General features: G+C 41.2%; 1 protein-coding gene across 15 annotated transcripts in view; it reads right to left on the bottom strand.

Moving 5' to 3' along the window:
- Positions 1–692: 692 nt before the first annotated feature.
- ADGRB2 (adhesion G protein-coupled receptor B2) overlaps positions 693–19,109 on the bottom strand; it is a 751,710-nt gene continuing 733,293 nt past the window's right edge. For 7 of the 15 annotated variants that reach the window (XM_068268896.1, XM_068268900.1, XM_068268897.1 and 4 more), the window contains 5 exons: positions 17,222–17,859; positions 16,842–16,913; positions 16,601–16,696; positions 14,132–14,188; positions 693–1,529 (listed from right to left, as the gene is read on the bottom strand). In XM_068268896.1, the coding sequence (XP_068124997.1) occupies positions 1,362–1,529; positions 14,132–14,188; positions 16,601–16,696; positions 16,842–16,913; positions 17,222–17,859 (1,031 nt within the window). In that variant the 3' untranslated portion in view covers positions 693–1,361. Of the gene's footprint in view, positions 1,530–12,346; positions 12,406–14,131; positions 14,189–16,600; positions 16,697–16,841; positions 16,914–17,221; positions 17,860–19,109 lie in introns of those variants that run through there. The other 8 variants (XM_068268898.1, XM_068268909.1, XM_068268904.1 and 5 more) reach the window with 8 other exon arrangements.

Raw genomic sequence — 19,109 nt, 5'->3', positions numbered from 1 at the left:
ACAACCACCAGATGGGAGGTAAACACTCTTCCCAGTTAAGGTACCTAGGATACTAATCAAATGGATGACATATTTTTCTTGGAAATGTGTTTAGAATACTTATATACAGTGCAGTCAACCTTCTCCAGCAGATCAATAAGAAAAGATAATAGGAAAGTAAAGCCAGAGGAAACGGTCACAGCTATGTCCAAGCCATGCAGAGATAAGCAGTCAGCATTACAGCAACGTGATCCTACAACCATCACTACTCTGCTTCAGCTAACTTGTCCTTGAGTTCACTTACCTGCTCGACATTGTATCAGTTATTTTCGTTGTAACTGTTCATTAGCACCCTTATAGAGAATAAAAGAACTAGAAGACTAGAAGAACTGCTATTGGTACTATACTGCTATAGTTAGATTCTGGGATCAGTAGCAATGAGGATTCTATCAACTGATAATCGAATGACATATCCCAAACAACGAAAACAAAGATTTTGGGCAAGATATGGACAATTGGTGAAGGTATTAGGATCTACATGGTCATTAGTTCACCCACCTAAAAGTTAACATGACAGAATAGTACCCCTTCTATTGGGTTGTCTTCTAATCTATCTGGGTGTCGACTATATACAAACATGTAATGAAGTGGCAATATTGGTAGATGACACCATACCAACAAACAAGAAAAAAAATCCAGCAACTTACCTCAAGTCACATTTCAAAAGTTTTTTTTTTATTTTTTTAATCTCATTTTTAAACAAATTCTAGGCATTTTTAAAACCCAGTGCCACCGGATTCCCTTCCCCCGTGCCCTATAGCCCAGGACTGTCTCTAATGAATTGGAGACGTCAGTTTAGCTTGTCTGAGCTGACCTTCTTTAGAAGTTCATGATGAAAAGAGGAAACTCATCGTCTCCACCTGAACGTGGCAGGGCGCAGAAGAAAGGGTTGAGGCGATAAAACTGGAAGAGAGTGGTCACTTGACAAGCAATATCCAGGAAGTAGAACAGAGGAAGTTGTGTGACAGGACAATATATGTGCGTAAGAGAAATGGCAGCTTGTTGCTGCTTTGCTCCTCTATACATCAAAAAGAAATAGTGATCCTGGATATTTCATCCCAAAATCAGAGAATTGCACTTCCAGAAAGCCACTGCATCCATGGATCAACCTTCATTCTTCTTGCTGCTCCATTGTGACCATTCTATTTGCGCCATGTAACATAGGTTCCAATGTGTCTCCAGTGGGCCGTCCATTAGCAAAGTGTAATCCTCTGTGGGCTTAAACTCAGCACACCCTATCACTGACTGGCTCTCAGATCAGTGTGGGCTGTCATCTTGAATACAAGAGGTTAATCAGTTCAAGGGCAAAGGGAGAGATTGTCTTATACTTCAGTCTGATAATCACCGTCTGACACATCCATGGATATACGAGGAGGCTGATCCCAATCTACACAACGCAAACCAAGGCGATCGTGAATCTGAGACTGAGAGGAACGAGCTCTATAACTGTCCCAAACCTTCTGATGGGGGCCAGCTGGACTTGTCTTCTCCTGAGAAGTGAAAATCAGACATGAGAACCGTGAAGGAAAATTTGGCAGAATAAAGAGATCCATATAAATGGAAACATAATTTCACAGCATGAGCATTCATGACATTGTGTTATCTCTTCTGTCTATTTAGAACACTGGAAGAAAATGTATTGTTCTAAATTAATTCATATAATTTCACATCACATGGCAACAACATCATGCATCTTAATAATGTAACTTGCCAACACAGAATGAAATGCACCTGTGGACATCATTGGATTAATCAGCCTATTTGAAGCTTTATACATGGCCTCTATGGGTGACATTCCCAGCCTACCAGTGGAAATGTAGACTATCTGCACATCTTTGAATTAATACATTTCTGTGACTGCCAACTGAGCGAACATCAATAGATGAATTAATGAATCAGTCAATGGATGAATCTGCTGATAAATGGAACTGCATGGAAATCGATGAAAGAAACTAGTTTTCAGATAGATGTGTCTGACCTTAGTAAATTGATAGGTCAGTCTAAATTTGGAGAAGTCAATGAATGCATCGTCCTCCAAAGACATCAATGAATGTGGCTAATTCAGACAACGCTGATGGCTGTATCTGAAGCAGAAGCCACTGACAAATGTATTAAAAAAAACAGAGAAAGTAAAAATGATTTTATAGCACAAAGACATTTGAAATGGTGGACATATGGTATTTAAAGAGAATCTGTACTCTAAAATTCTTACAAAAAAAAGCATACCATTCTATTCATTATGTTCTCCTGCCCCCCCCCCCCCCCACCCCCCGTGCTGTTTCTGCCACTCCCTGCTGCAATCCTGGCTTGTAATTGCCAGTTTTAGGCAGTGTTTACAAACAAATGACATGTTATATTGGTAGAAGAAAGTGACCGGCACTGCTTTATCTGGACTACTTGGGATGAGGCCCTTTGAGGGTCTGATGCTCAGGGTATGCTGCCTTTGATGTGCTCAGGAAATGAAAAAAACAAACATGCAATCTTCTCACTATAGGAACAAATTTCCGGCACTATCACCAGGCAAATCTTCATTGGTTTTATTGGTATTATTAAAATCTTCCATCCATAATACACACAGATGTATATCACATACCCATTAGATCTTCTTACCGTGGGGCAATGTGGGAGCAGCGGTCCGCCTGACGACCGTTTCGCTTAGTGCAAGCTTCCTCTGAGGCTCCGTGCGCGCAAAAGATCCCACTTCTGGTTCTTTTAAACCACCGGGCGTTCGCTCCGTGTAATGCGCCTGTCACGCCGCTTCCGCGTCACTTCCTGCGTCCCCACGTCATCACGCATGCGTACATTCATCTGCGTGTCACGTGTATATTACGTGAACACGCATGCGTGCATTTGTTTGCGTTCCACGCGTACGTTTAGCAGGAAGTAACGTGTTTACCTTTCTGGACATCTGTGCGTCTATGCTTTAAGACGCTCAAATGTACCACTAGATGGTGCTAAATAATTAGATGGACTCTTCAAGTGTATCTTATATGGAATGGACTTTCTTAAAGCTATTTAAAATATATAAACTTTATTAATTAAATCCTTAAAAATAAAAAGAAAAAGAGGAAAAGAAAATATTCAGGAAAATATTTAAGGATATTATTCCGCATTATTAAAAAATGGGCCTAGTTACTCTTAGGGACTATCCGGGCATGTTCATGTTGTTCTACAAAAAAAATATATGTATATATATATGTATATGGCGCTAAACATTACACTTTCTATTAATTCATTGTTGTTTCTTAGTTAACTGTTTGCGACTATTTGGCACCATATTAACACTCCTCACATTGCCCCATCCATGAGAATACTAGATCCAATTTAAAAACAATAATGGTAATCAAAGGTCTTGGGTTCCATGCAATTGCATCTTCTCATTAAGGATCCAGAAAGCAAGCCATGTCTATATGATCGTTTAAACCTAAGGGTCCCAAGGCATCACTACTGATAATCCACCTACTTTCTTTTCTCAATAGTAAACGTTCACGATCCCCTCCTCTTGTGGGGATTGGGACCTGTTCTAGGCCTGCAAATTTTAAACAAGTGGTATCTCCGTCGTGTGCATTCCTGAAGTGTTCAATCAACCTGCTACATCCTACTCCAGTTTTTACTGACTTGATGTGTTCTTGTACTCGCTTCCTCATCTGTCTTGTCGTCATGCCTATGTAAAAACGGTGGCATGGACACCATACAATATATACTACATGAGTTGTTCTACAGGTTATAAAGTCCCTTGTTTTATTCTCTATTGGTCCTACCTTCAAGTATTTTCCTGGATTCATATGTGTACATAAAGAGCAATGGCCACACTTATAGTTCCCCTTAGATCTTCCTTGCTCCAGCCATGTGGGTTCCCTTGGTGTTTTAAATTCGCTGGCTGTCAGTTTGTTACTTAAAGTTGGCGCTCTTCTAAATGTGACCAATGGTGGTTGCCTATATACTTCTCTTAGGGTTGGATCCCTCTGAATCACTTTCCAATTCTTTAGTACACTCTGCTTTATCTCTCTATGCATTGGAGTGTAGTCAAAAACAAGGTTCAACCTCTCATTTGATTCCAAGTTTGTATCTCTCTTTTTATTTTTTCCTCTTATCAGAGCTCCTCTTTCCATATTTTGTGCTCTTTCCAATGCCACCTCAAGTGCCTCAGGCTCGTATCCTCTCCCTTCCAATTTCTTTTTCAGATCTATTGCTTGTTCCATGAAGTCTTCATACTTAGTATTATTCCGTTTTAACCTGAGGAACTGTCCGTAGGGTAATGATTTAAATGTATGATCTGGATGGTAGCTATTTCTATGTAACAACATATTTCCACCAATTGGTTTCTTGTATCCTTTAGAGATTATTTCTCCTCCTCTAATTGACAATTCTAGATCCAGGTAGGCTACTTTTTCTTTACTCCATACAAAAGTGAACTGCATATTCTCTTTTCCATCGTTTAAATATTGCATGAATTCTTCTAAGGCCGTACTGGTGCCGGACCAGTACACCAGGACATCATCTACAAATCTGGACCATCTCCTGAGGCATTCACCATGGGGAACGCCGCTGCCGTACACATATTTCTCCTCCCACCAAGCCAAAAACAGATTGGCATATGTGCACGACACCGACGTCCCCATGGCTGTGCCCGACAGCTGCCAATACCATTCACCATCAAACGTAAATGTATGGAGTAAAGAAAAAGTAGCCTACCTGGATCTAGAATTGTCAATTAGAGGAGGAGAAATAATCTCTAAAGGATACAAGAAACCAATTGGTGGAAATATGTTGTTACATAGAAATAGCTACCATCCAGATCATACATTTAAATCATTACCCTACGGACAGTTCCTCAGGTTAAAACGGAATAATACTAAGTATGAAGACTTCATGGAACAAGCAATAGATCTGAAAAAGAAATTGGAAGGGAGAGGATACGAGCCTGAGGCACTTGAGGTGGCATTGGAAAGAGCACAAAATATGGAAAGAGGAGCTCTGATAAGAGGAAAAAATAAAAAGAGAGATACAAACTTGGAATCAAATGAGAGGTTGAACCTTGTTTTTGACTACACTCCAATGCATAGAGAGATAAAGCAGAGTGTACTAAAGAATTGGAAAGTGATTCAGAGGGATCCAACCCTAAGAGAAGTATATAGGCAACCACCATTGGTCACATTTAGAAGAGCGCCAACTTTAAGTAACAAACTGACAGCCAGCGAATTTAAAACACCAAGGGAACCCACATGGCTGGAGCAAGGAAGATCTAAGGGGAACTATAAGTGTGGCCATTGCTCTTTATGTACACATATGAATCCAGGAAAATACTTGAAGGTAGGACCAATAGAGAATAAAACAAGGGACTTTATAACCTGTAGAACAACTCATGTAGTATATATTGTATGGTGTCCATGCCACCGTTTTTACATAGGCATGACGACAAGACAGATGAGGAAGCGAGTACAAGAACACATCAAGTCAGTAAAAACTGGAGTAGGATGTAGCAGGTTGATTGAACACTTCAGGAATGCACACGACGGAGATACCACTTGTTTAAAATTTGCAGGCCTAGAACAGGTCCCAATCCCCACAAGAGGAGGGGATCGTGAACGTTTACTATTGAGAAAAGAAAGTAGGTGGATTATCAGTAGTGATGCCTTGGGACCCTTAGGTTTAAACGATCATATAGACATGGCTTGCTTTCTGGATCCTTAATGAGAAGATGCAATTGCATGGAACCCAAGACCTTTGATTACCATTATTGTTTTTAAATTGGATCTAGTATTCTCATGGATGGGGCAATGTGAGGAGTGTTAATATGGTGCCAAATAGTCGCAAACAGTTAACTAAGAAACAACAATGAATTAATAGAAAGTGTAATGTTTAGCGCCATATACATATATATATACATATATTTTTTTTGTAGAACAACATGAACATGCCCGGATAGTCCCTAAGAGTAACTAGGCCCATTTTTTAATAATGCGGAATAATATCCTTAAATATTTTCCTGAATATTTTCTTTTCCTCTTTTTCTTTTTATTTTTAAGGATTTAATTAATAAAGTTTATATATTTTAAATAGCTTTAAGAAAGTCCATTCCATATAAGATACACTTGAAGAGTCCATCTAATTATTTAGCACCATCTAGTGGTACATTTGAGAGTCTTAAAGCATAGACGCACAGATGTCCAGAAAGGTAAACACGTTACTTCCTGCTAAACGTACGCGTGGAACGCAAACAAATGCACGCATGCGTGTTCACGTAATATACACGTGACACGCAGATGAATGTACGCATGCGTGATGACGTGGGGACGCAGGAAGTGACGCGGAAGCGGCGTGACAGGCGCATTACACGGAGCGAACGCCCGGTGGTTTAAAAGAACCAGAAGTGGGATCTTTTGCGCGCACGGAGCCTCAGAGGAAGCTTGCACTAAGCGAAACGGTCGTCAGGCGGACCGCTGCTCCCACATTGCCCCACGGTAAGAAGATCTAATGGGTATGTGATATACATCTGTGTGTATTATGGATGGAAGATTTTAATAATACCAATAAAACCAATGAAGATTTGCCTGGTGATAGTGCCGGAAATTTGTTCCTATAGTGAGAAAACAAATGACATGGCTACTAACAGCATGTGATAAGCTGAGAGTAGCTCAGTCTGTGACTCACACAGAGCCTGCAGGGGGCGTGGAGAGGGTGTGTATGAGCACACACCCTGTTGGTAAAATGTGTATAGCTTCTATCCTATCCCAAGCAATGCAGCACATTCCAGCCTAAGTGCCTGAGCCCGACAAAGCCGTCAGAGGAAAGAAGATTAAATTATATAACAGAGATAATACAGCCACTGTGCAACTAGGAAAGGCTGCAGTAAGACAGGCCACATTAGAACATGTATAGGAACTTATAGGATAGAAGAAATAAGGCTGACATTTTTTACAGAGTCTCTTTAAAAAAATTACAAAGAATGTGATATGTCTCAAGGCCCGTACCCACCACTCAATTTCCCCGGCGATTTTTCCGATAATGTTTTGAGCGCTGAGCGATCGATTCCACAGACATTGTTTAGCGTCGCGCAATGATAAAGACTGTCACGGTGGATCGGATCTTTAAGATCCCTGACGACTCCAAACAAAGTACCGCGATCGCCTGACTTCCCTTTCACGCCCAACGGGTAATCTCGGGTAAAGTCGCATGACTCTGCCCGCAGAAAGACAGAATAAGCAGTGCTCGTCTTTGGATGATGTAGCTGGAGCCTTCTTCCTGCATCGCTGCGGTGGATATGTAGCAATAAATACTGTTGCCTGTTGCCATTTGATACAACCCTATCTAAACAATGTAAGTAACGAATCATGGATGAAATGGATGAAATGTCTGACTGCGTGAGTGTGAACACACAGCACAACCCATAAACGACCAGCCTAGTGTGTCCCTTACCATGTTTACAGATTTATTCAGTGAAATTTAAAATGCAATGCCAAAAACTGTATTTAAATGTCATGTTTTTCGTTCTTTCCATTAAAGAATAAAATTAACAACACCTTGTTCTGTAATTGAACAATGAATTAAAGACAGTCTTCCCTTAAATCTGGCGCAGAATAAAAAGGAATAATCCACATCCATTAATTTCATGTTGTTGTTTTTTATGCCATTAGCACAAATAAACAAAGCAAACATTCACACAAACAAACACACCAGAAAATATACCCATCTCCATCACTATCTCAGTTGAAAAAAGTGTTTCTATTGAAAATATTCACATTATCATTATTATTTCTTTGAGTATTTCCAGAAGGAATCATTAAGTCAGAGACAATTACTGCACTTCAAAATCTGCTCCTGAGTGTGAATGTATTTAAGAAATGACTTCTGTTTTTTTTTTTTTTTTTAATTTGAATTAATAAATACATGGAACATCTACTTGGTGATTTGATTTATAAATTCTGTTTGGTAATGTGGGATAGTTGTTTAACACAGCAGTAATGCCTGAAACCCACTAGAAGTGCTTTTCTGAGCGCTTTGTGATTTGAATAGCTCTTGCTAATAATGTATTGCTATTTGTGTGATCCCATTTAAGCGATGTGATTTCGTAAAAATCCCCCATAGCATTGCATTAGCAAGGGCTTTTTCAAATCACTAGCGCTTAGAAAAAGCTTCTAGTGGGTTTGAGCCCAAAAGCAAGAACCTTTTCTTCCTACAAAAGAAGGCAGTGCCACCACCAGGTGGTGCTCAGAACAATCTTAAAATATTTACTTGTTATAGACAACATATTTTCTTAAACAACATTTAAAAATGTTTTTAGAGTTAACATGACAAATAAAACCATTTGTAAACAGAACACAACACATTCCTTGTAAATGTCAGTTCACCTGATAGTAATGTTTAAGTTACAATCTCATGAGCTGAGATTTAGATTTTTTAGTCTGTTCAGAAATATGGTTTCAGAATCTTATCACCTTAGTTTCAACTGTACAGTGGTGTGAAAAACTATTTGCCCCCTTCCTGATTTTTTATTCTTTTGCATGTTTGTTACACTTAAATGTTTCTGCTCATCAAAAATCGTTAACTATTAGTTAAAGATAACATAATTGAACACAAAATGCAGTTTTAAATGATGTTTTTTATTATTTAGTGAGAAAAAAACCTCAAAACCTACATGGCCCTGTGTGAAAAAGAAATTGGCCCCTGAACCTAATAACTGGTTGGGCCACCCTTAGCAGCAATAACTGCAATCAAGCATTTGCGATAACTTGCAACGAATCTTTTACAGCGCTCTGGAGGAATTTTGGCCCACTCATCTTTGCAGAGTTGTTGTAATTCAGCTTTATTTGAGGGTTTTCTAGCATGAACCGCCTTTTTAATGTCATGCCACAACATCTCAATAGGATTTAGGTCAGGACTTTGACTAGGCCTCTCCAAAGTCTTCATTTTGTTTTTCTTCAGCCATTCAGAGGTGAATTTGCTGGTGTGTTTTGGGTCATTGTCCTGCTGCAGCACCCAAGATCGCTTCAGCTTGAGTTGACGAACAGATGGCCGGACATTCTCCTTCAGGATTTTTTGGCAGACAGTAGAATTCATGGTTCCATCTATCACAGCATGCCTTCCAGGTCCTGAAGCAGCAAAACAACCCCAGCCCATCACACTACCACCACCATATTTTACTGTTGGTATGATGTTCTTCTGCTGAAATGCTGTGTTACTTCTACGCCAGATGTAACGGGACACGCACCTTCCAAAAAGTTCAACTTTTGTCTCGTCGGTCCACAAGGTATTTTCTCAAAAGTCTTGGCAATCATTGAGATGTTTTTTTAGCAAAATTGAGACGAGCCTTAATGTTCTTTTTGCTTAAAAGTGGTTTGCGTTTTGGATATCTTCCATGCAGGCCGTTTTTGCCCAGTCTCTTTCTTATGGTGGAGTCGTGAACACTGACCTTAATTGAGGCAAGTGAGGCCTGCAGTTCTTTAGATCTTGTCCTGGGGTCTTTTGTGGCCTCTCGGATGAGTTTTCTCTGCGCTCTTGGGGTAATTTTGGTCGGCTGGCCACTCCTGGGAAGGTTCATCACTGTTCCATGTGTTTGCCATTTGTGGATAATGGCTCTCACTGTGGTTCGCTGGAGTCCCAAAGCTTTAGAAATGGCTTTATAACCTTTACCGGACTGATAGATTTCAATTACAGTACTTTTGTTCTCATTTGTTCCTGAATTTCTTTGGATCTTGGCATGATGTCTAGCTTTTGAGGTGCTTTTGGTCTACTTCTCTGTGTCAGATAGCTCCTATTTAAGTGATTTCTTGATTGAAACAGGTGTGGCAGTAATCAGGCCTGGGGGTGACTACAGAAATTGAACTCAGATGTGATAAACCACAGTTAAGTTATTTTTTAGCAAGGGGGGCAATCACTTTTTCACACAGGGCCATGTAGATTTGGAGTTTTTTTTCTCACTAAATAATAAAAACCATCATTTAAAACTGCATTTTGTGTTCAATTAGGTTATCTTTGACTAATAGTTAACGGTTTTTGATGAGCAGAAACATTTAAGTGTGACAAACATGCAAAAAAATAAGAAATCAGGAAGGGGGCAAATAGTTTTTCACACCACTGTATATATAATGTGGTGAGATAGCAAATAGGGCAGTGCTAGCCTGAATGAAGATTTATACATTCCTGGTGCATGAAGACTTTAAAACCCCAATTAAGTTGCCTGTAGGGGTAACTCTCTCTCTCCAAATTAGGTTACATGTGCAACCTAATGATAGGGATTGGGCCTCTGTACTGCAGACATTTGGGCCAGGATTAGTTGATCTATGGAAGTTCCTCTGACACTCCGGAAGTTTACTGAGGTAGCAGGAAGGAGCTACTTTATTAAAGCCTATCATTATTTACTAGTTTTTTTTTTTGCTGTGATCTCACTGACCTGGTTTGGTTGAGCTGGCTTTATATCACTGTATATATCACTGTTTCACATCAGTTACAGAGTGCCAGCAAGGTCATGGTGAACCAGAACTCGTACGAGTGCGTAAGGGGCTTAAAAGGACCAAAAAGCCTCCTTACTAAAAATGCTATGCCAAACAGAGTTTTGCCTTCTTGAAACAGAGGGTTTCCAGGCTGCAGTGAGCATTTGAGGTAGCCCACAGTGCATAATTGGTGAATACTCCAATCAGTGGCGTAGCTAAGGAGCTGTGGGCCCAGATGCAAGTTTTACATCGGGCCCCCAAAGCACTCTATACATAACAAGTGATACGGTGCACCAAAACCTGCCAATTAAAACTACAGTGTCATAGGTGCAAAAATGGGATGGGGAACAATTTGTTAATGATTACCACTATTCAAAGTATCTATAGAAGTGATTATTATGAGCACAGGACCAATAGACTGCCAATACTGTAGTTGAGGGAGGGCCCTTTGGGGCCCCTCTGGCCCAAGGGCCCCGATGCGGTCGCTACCTCTGCACCCCTTATTGCTATGCCCCTGACTCCAATTATCAAGTTACAAAGCCATTTGAGATAGCAAAGGAGCTTTTCAGAGACTTTGTTTTTGGGACGATCTCTACAAGGATGCATTACCAAGATCTGGCACACAATCTGCAGAAACCCTGTGCAGAGCGTTACGTTACACTGCACAGACAGCCATTATTCCCAATGCTTAGCACATCTTTATCATGTGGTCTCAGATTGACCTGAATTTGGAGTCTTTTAAAAGTTGAAAACTTAATATTTTATCTTAACCCTTTAGTGGCAAATTTATTTAGAGGCTTGCAAGTACTCCAGGCTAATTTCTTTTAGCACATTGTTTATTTCTTATTTGTTACGTTTCCCTACTTCTAATTAGTACTCCACTAATGTGTATTTATGGCCACTTGCCACTGGGTAGCAGTGTGAGACAATAACAGAGGACTTCTGCTTCCTGTTTCTATATTTTCTGCTCAGTAAAGAGAGATCAACACATTCTAAGAATTTACAGCACAACGAGTTCTGCTGACTGAAGTCAAAAGCAGAAACGTATTTTAAATGAGATGACTTGACTGAAGTTGCTAATAGATTAAAGCACTAGTCACTAGTTCACTTTAAAAAAAAGTGTACTTTAAAGGACAGCTGTAGTGAGAAGAATATGGAGGCTGCCATATTTATTTCCTTTTAAGCAATACCAGTAGCCTGGTAGTCCTGCTTGTCTATTTGACTGCAGTAGTGTTTCAATTACACACCAGAAACAAGCAGGCAGCTGTCAGATCTGACAATCCTGTCAGGTCTGACAATAATGTCAGAAACACCTGATATGTTGAATTCTTGTTCAGGGTCTATGGCTAAAAGTATTAGAGGCAAAGGGGCAGCAGGATAGCCAGGCAACTAGTATTGCTAAAAAGGAAATAAATATGGCAGCCTCCATACCCATCTCATTACAGTTGTCCTTTAAGGTCTTAAGTGTCAGCTGATGTACATATAGCATTTGCACAGCACTATACCAATTGATCTTAGTTTAGGTTGGTAGACAAACAGAGCTACCACCCATTCCCTATTGCATGAAACAGTTTATAGCCAGTCAGTGAACAGTTTTTGAATACCAAAGAACTGCTAATCTCTGCTGCCTCTTTTCTCTCATTCGAGTGGCTGGAGATCAATAACTCACATTATTTAGGAATAATGCACAACAAAGAGACTTCATGAAATACGATATTACACTAAAGCAAACAGCAATGGGTTTTCTGAAACTGCTCTTTTCTTTTTAATTAAAGTATTCTCTTATTTGCATTAATATTTTATTCTCTTCAGGAGACTGAAATTAAACACAACCACTGGCTTGAGTACAAAACCATTATTCTTCAAATTCAGATTCATACATAAGAAATGTGCTGCAGCTTTCTTTTTCCTAGAGGTTCCTATTAAAATGATCCTGTAGTACATCAAAAAGAAACAGGTGGTCAGACTGCTCTCTAAGTAGCTAAGCCGGTACATCATGGTTTCCCAAATGAAGCTCCTTTGTGCCCTACGGCCCCAGTGGATTCTGGAGTAGAAACTATCTTCAATGTAGACTTCAGGCATCATGTGACTACATGCTGAACTTCATATTAGTAGAAAGGATGGTATATGATGTAGATGGGGACAGAAGAGGTATGACTACACTTCCAGACCAAAAAATACGTTTAATTTTTGAAGTTTCATTTGAGCTCTGGCGAGCCTTATTTGAGCACATGGGCAGCACAGGCAGGGTGGTAGGGTGGCTCAGAAAACTAGAGGCTACAATTCATGGTGCCCCCCCAGAGAACTTTGATAAGTCCCCCCCCAATGTTCACACTCCTTCCCTTGCCTCCCCCCTTGGTGCCCTTGATGGCTTGGGGCCAATCTCACAAGGGTCATAAAACAAGTGTGGCCATCATGATCTTTAAGGTAGCCATACACTGGTCGATTTGCCATCAGATTCGACCAACAGATAGATCCCTCTCTGATCGAATCTGATCAGAGAGGGATCGTATGGCTGCCTTTACTGCAAACAGATTGGGAATCGATTTCAGCCTGAAACCGTTCACAATCTGTGGTGGTGGTGCTGCCGCCGCTCCCCCCCCCCCCTCATACATTACCTGCTCCGCCGGCGCGACTCCCATAGGTCTCCGCTGTCTTATCCGCTCTGGTCTGGTCTCCGGGTCCGGCATGCTTCACTTCTTCCTGTCGGGGGGAAGTTTAAACAGTAGAGTGCCCTCTACTGTTTAAACTTCCTGCCGGGACAGGAAGAAGTGAAGCATGCCGGACCCGGAGACCAGACCAGAGCGGAGAAGAAGACAGCGGAGACCTGGGGAGTCGCGCCGGCGGAGCAGGTAATGTATTGCAGCTGTATTGCGTCGGTCATCGGGCACTGGAACGTCGCTAGCGACGTGCTCCCTACCCGCGGGCGATCGACGGTAATTTCCCGCACGGAGCGATCGACGGGATCGATCTATTTTGGGACAAAATAGATCGAAAGTTAGCGTTAACGTTAACGATTTGACAGCAGATTCGATCCCAGTGATCGAATCTGCTGTCGATCGGTGGGGAATCGGCCTAGTGTATGGCCAGCTTTACATCCATAACAATTGTGGCCACAAAAACACCTGATCTTAAGTATAGTCTCATGTATTGGGAGAAGGGAAGGTTAGTAGTTGGGGCCCCAAATCAGCTCTGCCCCCCTCCCCCCCGATTCCAGGGGTCGCTCCTCTCTTGTTACGCCCCTGCTTTCCATCTGTTTCAAATATTGTGATCCACTACATGATCACATGAAATACCCTATAGTGTTAGTGGTGCAGTAGGGCAGTTTCTATTACCCCCAGTGACTGGCTTTGGTTGTCGACGCAACTTACAGCTTCAAAGACAAGAATCATGTTTTATATTCAAAGAAATCCTCAGCCTCAACAAGCAAAGTAATTAAACATTTCCTTTATCCTACCAATATATATTGCCTGACTGCCATAGTCTGTCAGTCACACTTGCAGTTAGCATGTCATGTTGATTTAATTGGCTGTGATAGAGGTAAACAAGCAATTCTCAGGAAACCTGCAAAGCCAGAGACCCGCAGGGTCCATTTGAGGAACAAAATAGGCAGGACATATGTTTCTTTCAGTTGTGACACAGTAAATAATATTACTCACACTGGCTGAGGTTCTCTCCACTGCTCCTCCTGAGGATATGCTCCAGCGTTTGTCTCTCTGAATTACAAACACAGCAGAAGAGTGACATAGCAGTGCGGTGTCAGTTATAACGGGAGAAAAAAAAAAACAGTGAAGGAACTGAGTCAAAAGCAGTAGTAGAATGGCCAATGAGATAGTTCTCATAGCAACAAGCATGCTAAGAGCAGCATGCCTGTCTGCTAAATAATGTTCAGGGATATAACTTAGGAGTAGTATGATATAATGAGAGAGGGAACAGGGGCAGTAGGTAGGCATCAGGAGAGCCATTAGGCGCTTGCCATGTGAACTGAATGGGTGCAAGCATTACATACGGCTATAAACTTAATATATTGGTTAGTTCTATTTTCCTTTGTAAAATAAATGTTCTCCTATGTCTAGGAGATTTTTCATGCAAGTTTTGTGACATTTTTCATGCTAAATTAGTCACTAGATAACCGTGTTTTATTGATTTATATGGATGATGCTTTGCTTTCCATGGCAGAGCAAGCGTTATTGCAAAGCAGATTCTTTTCTTTAGAATGTCAATAGGCAGAGAAATATTTTGTGAAGAATAGCTCTAAAGGTCAATCCACCCAAAATTCAGGTTACAGTTATGGTTGCACCACCTTGGTGGAGAGAATAGCCTGTGTTGTATACATCTGGGTCTGTACTACAAGGGGCAGAGATCTTGCTTCTAACTCATTTCCCTGTGGCAGTGGTAGCTTCTTTCTGTTTCCCCTTTAGGAGTGATGGGAGTCAACACGGGTAATAAGGCGTGCAACAACCTTACCATAACATACCTTCAGGCATGCTCACTGAAAGCATTGCCGATGAACTCCACCATTCCAACTTGGCCTAACACACTAAGGCCCTAGGATACTGAAGAACAGTGGAAAACATAAGAGACCACCAAGCTTGGATTTCATAAAAGGTCTCTGCATTTAGGCTACAAAGATATTCAACTCCTGCCTGGATGGTACAGCAGGTTGAATAGTTTGTGAATTAGTGTTGCAGTCCCATGCTTTTGCAGTCCCATGCAAGCACCTGCATTGGGAACTTTCTTTTTTATTAAATCCACCATGTCCTGGTTTTATGAAAAAAGTTCTCACTGCAATAGCTCAGTAACCTTTGCCATATAATTATAAAGCCCAAGGAAATGTTTTTTTGAATGGATCACATATTTTCTGCAATGTACTCCAGTGTCCTCCAACTTAAAGGACATCCGAGGTGAAAAAAAAAATGAGATAAACAATTGTATCTATCCTTCTTCTTATAAAAATTACTTTTTTAGCTATCCCACAGTTTTATTTCATATTTAAATCTTATTTTTAAGTTTTTACTGCTTCATGTCCTCTTCTCAATGACCCATTCATTGAAGTATGCTAGAGCTAAAATCTATGAATTATTGCCCTCTTTTATCTCTTTTCTGCTCAGAAGCCATTTTCTGCCAGAAAAGTGTTTTATCGCTGTAATTCCTTATCAGTGAGGGTTACACTATAGTCCAACCCAGTCCAGACCAGGACAGAAACTGTAACTTGCATACTTGATTTTTTACTCTTTCAGGCAGAGAAAGTAAAAAAGGAACATAGCCTAGTTAGTTGTGTGCTTGGCACTGTAAATACACATGTCTATCTCATCATGTCACATGTCACCTCGGGTGTCCTTTAAGCAAACAAATGTAAATCAGCGTTATGATTCTTATTAATTTTAAGAAGAAGACAAATCCACACCCACAGTCAACTCATACTCTACTGGAGACAGCATAAAAGGCATGTGTATTGGCTTAAGCCCAGACCTTACTGAGGTAAGGCTTGTGTTTAGGCTGATATGTATTGTATGAGGCTTTGATACTTTGTCCAGTAAAGTATAACTTGATTTGGGTATAGGCTTCTATCCAATCGCTTGTTCCAGCAGCTATCTCATGGCAACATGTGGCGCACTGGTACGTAATGACGCAGGCCACATGACTTTGCCATTGCCATGGACATCACCCTTGGAACAAGCAATTGGGTAACGTTACTTCTCGTATGTGCTCTGCAAATATAATTTAAAGAACGGTGAGAGGGAGAATGGAAGAGGAGGGGAATGCAGCTCACTATCGGCGGGCTGTAGTTTGCCCAGGCCTAGCTTAGACTGAGGGGCTTGGCTAGACTCTCTAAACTGATTGTATTTTCTGGCAGCCACCACCAGGGTGGGAGCTGCGTTGCCTATTCTCATCTAATTAAGCTTAGCTGGATTCCCATAATGTAAAGCTAATATAAGATAAAACAAGCAGAATGAGACATCCTGGTTACAGTCACAACAGGCGGGCAGATCTGGGAACTCACTGTGATATAAGAAATTAGTGGGTGAACTGACCTTTTTGCATCATAAAGAATTGAAAGATTGTTATATCTGTTTGTGTACATTTGTAGTTGGAAAAAACAAAGAGTGAAGATAGTGTAAGCGCACCTTTGCACTGGCATCCCGGTACCTTTCCAGTGTGTGGAACTTGCGATTCAATTCATGATAAAGCTCTGAGTGTCTTTTTCTTGTGTGCATCACTTTCTGCAAAAAGTCAACTATAGCATTAACATACTGCAGTCCAAAGCTGCCAGCCCTTGTAGCCTATATGTCATGAAAAGTATCATGCATCTCAAATCTCAGTGCTACCATGCAGATGTAGGCCTTAAGTGTGGGTAAAAGTGCTCACCTCAAAGTCCATATCTGAGTATCTCAATCGCTTCCGCTGAGGGAGAAACACAGGGACAGGTTGGTGTGGTTTCTATGTGAGGAGGAAAAGAGAAAGGGAGGAAGGGAGGAAGATGGATTGAGAGAAGGGAGAAAGGTGGACAAACAAAACACAGAGACGGAAAAGTGCAGTAAGGACAGTTTCAGACAAGCTGCTAACGATGTTAGGCTTTCAATAAAAGCACAGCAAGCCAAGGGAAACAGTGTGATAAACATCATGTGGGAGAAGGAACAATGAAAGGGTAAGGAATAAAGATGGAGAATATGAGAGACATGGCATGAAAAAGGCTGCATTCTACAAGAAGTGCATACACAAACAAAGAGGTGTCTTGCACCTCTCACCTCGAGAGATCCAGCGCTCAGAGATGGACCAGGCACCGTGCGGGGCATCGTACGACTCCGCTCATTCATCTCTGATGCCAGGATCTGCCGGACAGAGGGTGGTTGTTTGAATGGCAACCCATATTGGTGCTGAGCGGGTACATAGGGTGGGGTCAGGTTAACGTTGATATGATCCACTGAAAGAAAATTTGGGAAGCTATCTGGGTCCCCTTGCTGGCGCCCCTTGCCAAAATCTGACAACTTTATGTTATGCTTCCCTTGGTCACGATTAAAGGGTTTGAGACTTAGAGTCCGCCTGGGTAGCACCATGTATTCACTTTCTAAGGACTGCTCTTGAGTTGTATCACCAAAGTCCAAGGGCCACAAATTTCCCTCAGGACGCAAATAGAGGGGTCCACGCTCCACATTAATTTCTTTTTTCGGTAATGGATCATTAAGCTCATTTACTGTGTTATGGGTGATTTTGGGCACCTGGAGCAGAATTCCGCCTTGAGAGGAGAGATTCCCAGGAAGATGGGAAAAGCTGAGTCCATCAACCCCTTTATGGAGCTTTAGATCATCTTCATCATCTAAAGAAATCCGAGACAGAGCTCCAGTCACACTGGAAGGATGGCATGTGTTGAGCTCCTTAAACAAAACTGAAAAAAAGTATAAAAAACATATAAGGCTTAGAATTTGAAAAGGTAAGGTGACTTAGTGACTAACATTGATGCCTTTCAGCCCTGGAGGACCATAATTGATTCCAGGCCAGTAAACTATCTACATGGAGTTTGTATAGCTGGTTGATCCTATGTTTGTGTGGGTTATCTTCAGGCATTCTGCTTTTCTATCACAATGCAAATACTTAATGGTAGCTTTAAGGCCCCGTTCAGACTGCAGAATGCAGACCGCAACGCATGCGGACCGCAACGCGTACGAACGCACGCCATCCGCGTTCGTATGCGTTGCGTGGCTGATCCCATCACTGAAAAGTGAATGGGACAGCCACGCGTTTTTACAAAAAATGCGTGCAGCATGCGTTCCCGGACCGCACAGGTCCGGAACGCATGCAGTGTGAACATCAGACATTGCACTCTATGCAATGTCTGATGTCGTGCGTGTTGGCCACCTGCACGCGTTTCCAAAACGCGGCTGGAAACGCGTGCAGTGTGAACGGGGCCTAAGGGTTTTTTTGTACTGTGGGGAGAAGGGAGTGTAGTAACTTTGGGAGATATTATGAGTGATGGGAATATTAAAACTTTGTACAGATTACGGGAGGAATATGGTCAATTCCCATTTGATTTTTGGAGACATGCACAGTTGAAGCATTTTTGGCAGAGAAGAAGAGAATCTTTCGTTTTATAACAGTGTTATCTGAATTTGAAAAGCTTTTTGTGTTGGAGGCTTCTCCCAAACATCTGGTATCACTCTTGTATAAAGAATTGATTTTGATGGGTGGGGAGGGTTTTCCAGATTATTTGAATACGCTGAGGAGGATGCTGGCATCTCTCTGGGTAGTAGTCAAAAATGGAAATTATGTATTTTGGCACATGCTACTTCTGTAAGTTCCAGAATAAAAGAAATTAATTTTAAAATATTAACCAGGTGGTATAGAACGCCAAATAGGTTTGCTGCTATGTTTTAGGGGGTGAGTAATAGATGCTGGAGGGATTGTGGGGCAAAAGGTACACTGATACATATGGTGTGGGAGTGTCCGATTATTTCAAGTTTTTGGAGTGGTGTGTTGGAATGTTTTGGGAAATTGTGTGAGGATTGTGGTGATTGGGATCAAGTGAAAGTGTTGTTGCATGGAATGCCTGTGTCTATTAGTAGATATAAGAGATCGCTTGCGCCTCAATTATTAATAGCAGCTAACATTTTTATACCTGTAAAATGGAGATGCCAGGAA

The sequence above is a fragment of the Hyperolius riggenbachi genome, chromosome 2 (genome assembly GCF_040937935.1).
Source record: "Hyperolius riggenbachi isolate aHypRig1 chromosome 2, aHypRig1.pri, whole genome shotgun sequence".
Lineage (NCBI taxonomy): Eukaryota > Metazoa > Chordata > Amphibia > Anura > Hyperoliidae > Hyperolius > Hyperolius riggenbachi.
This window is presented reverse-complemented; position numbering and strand designations above follow the sequence as displayed.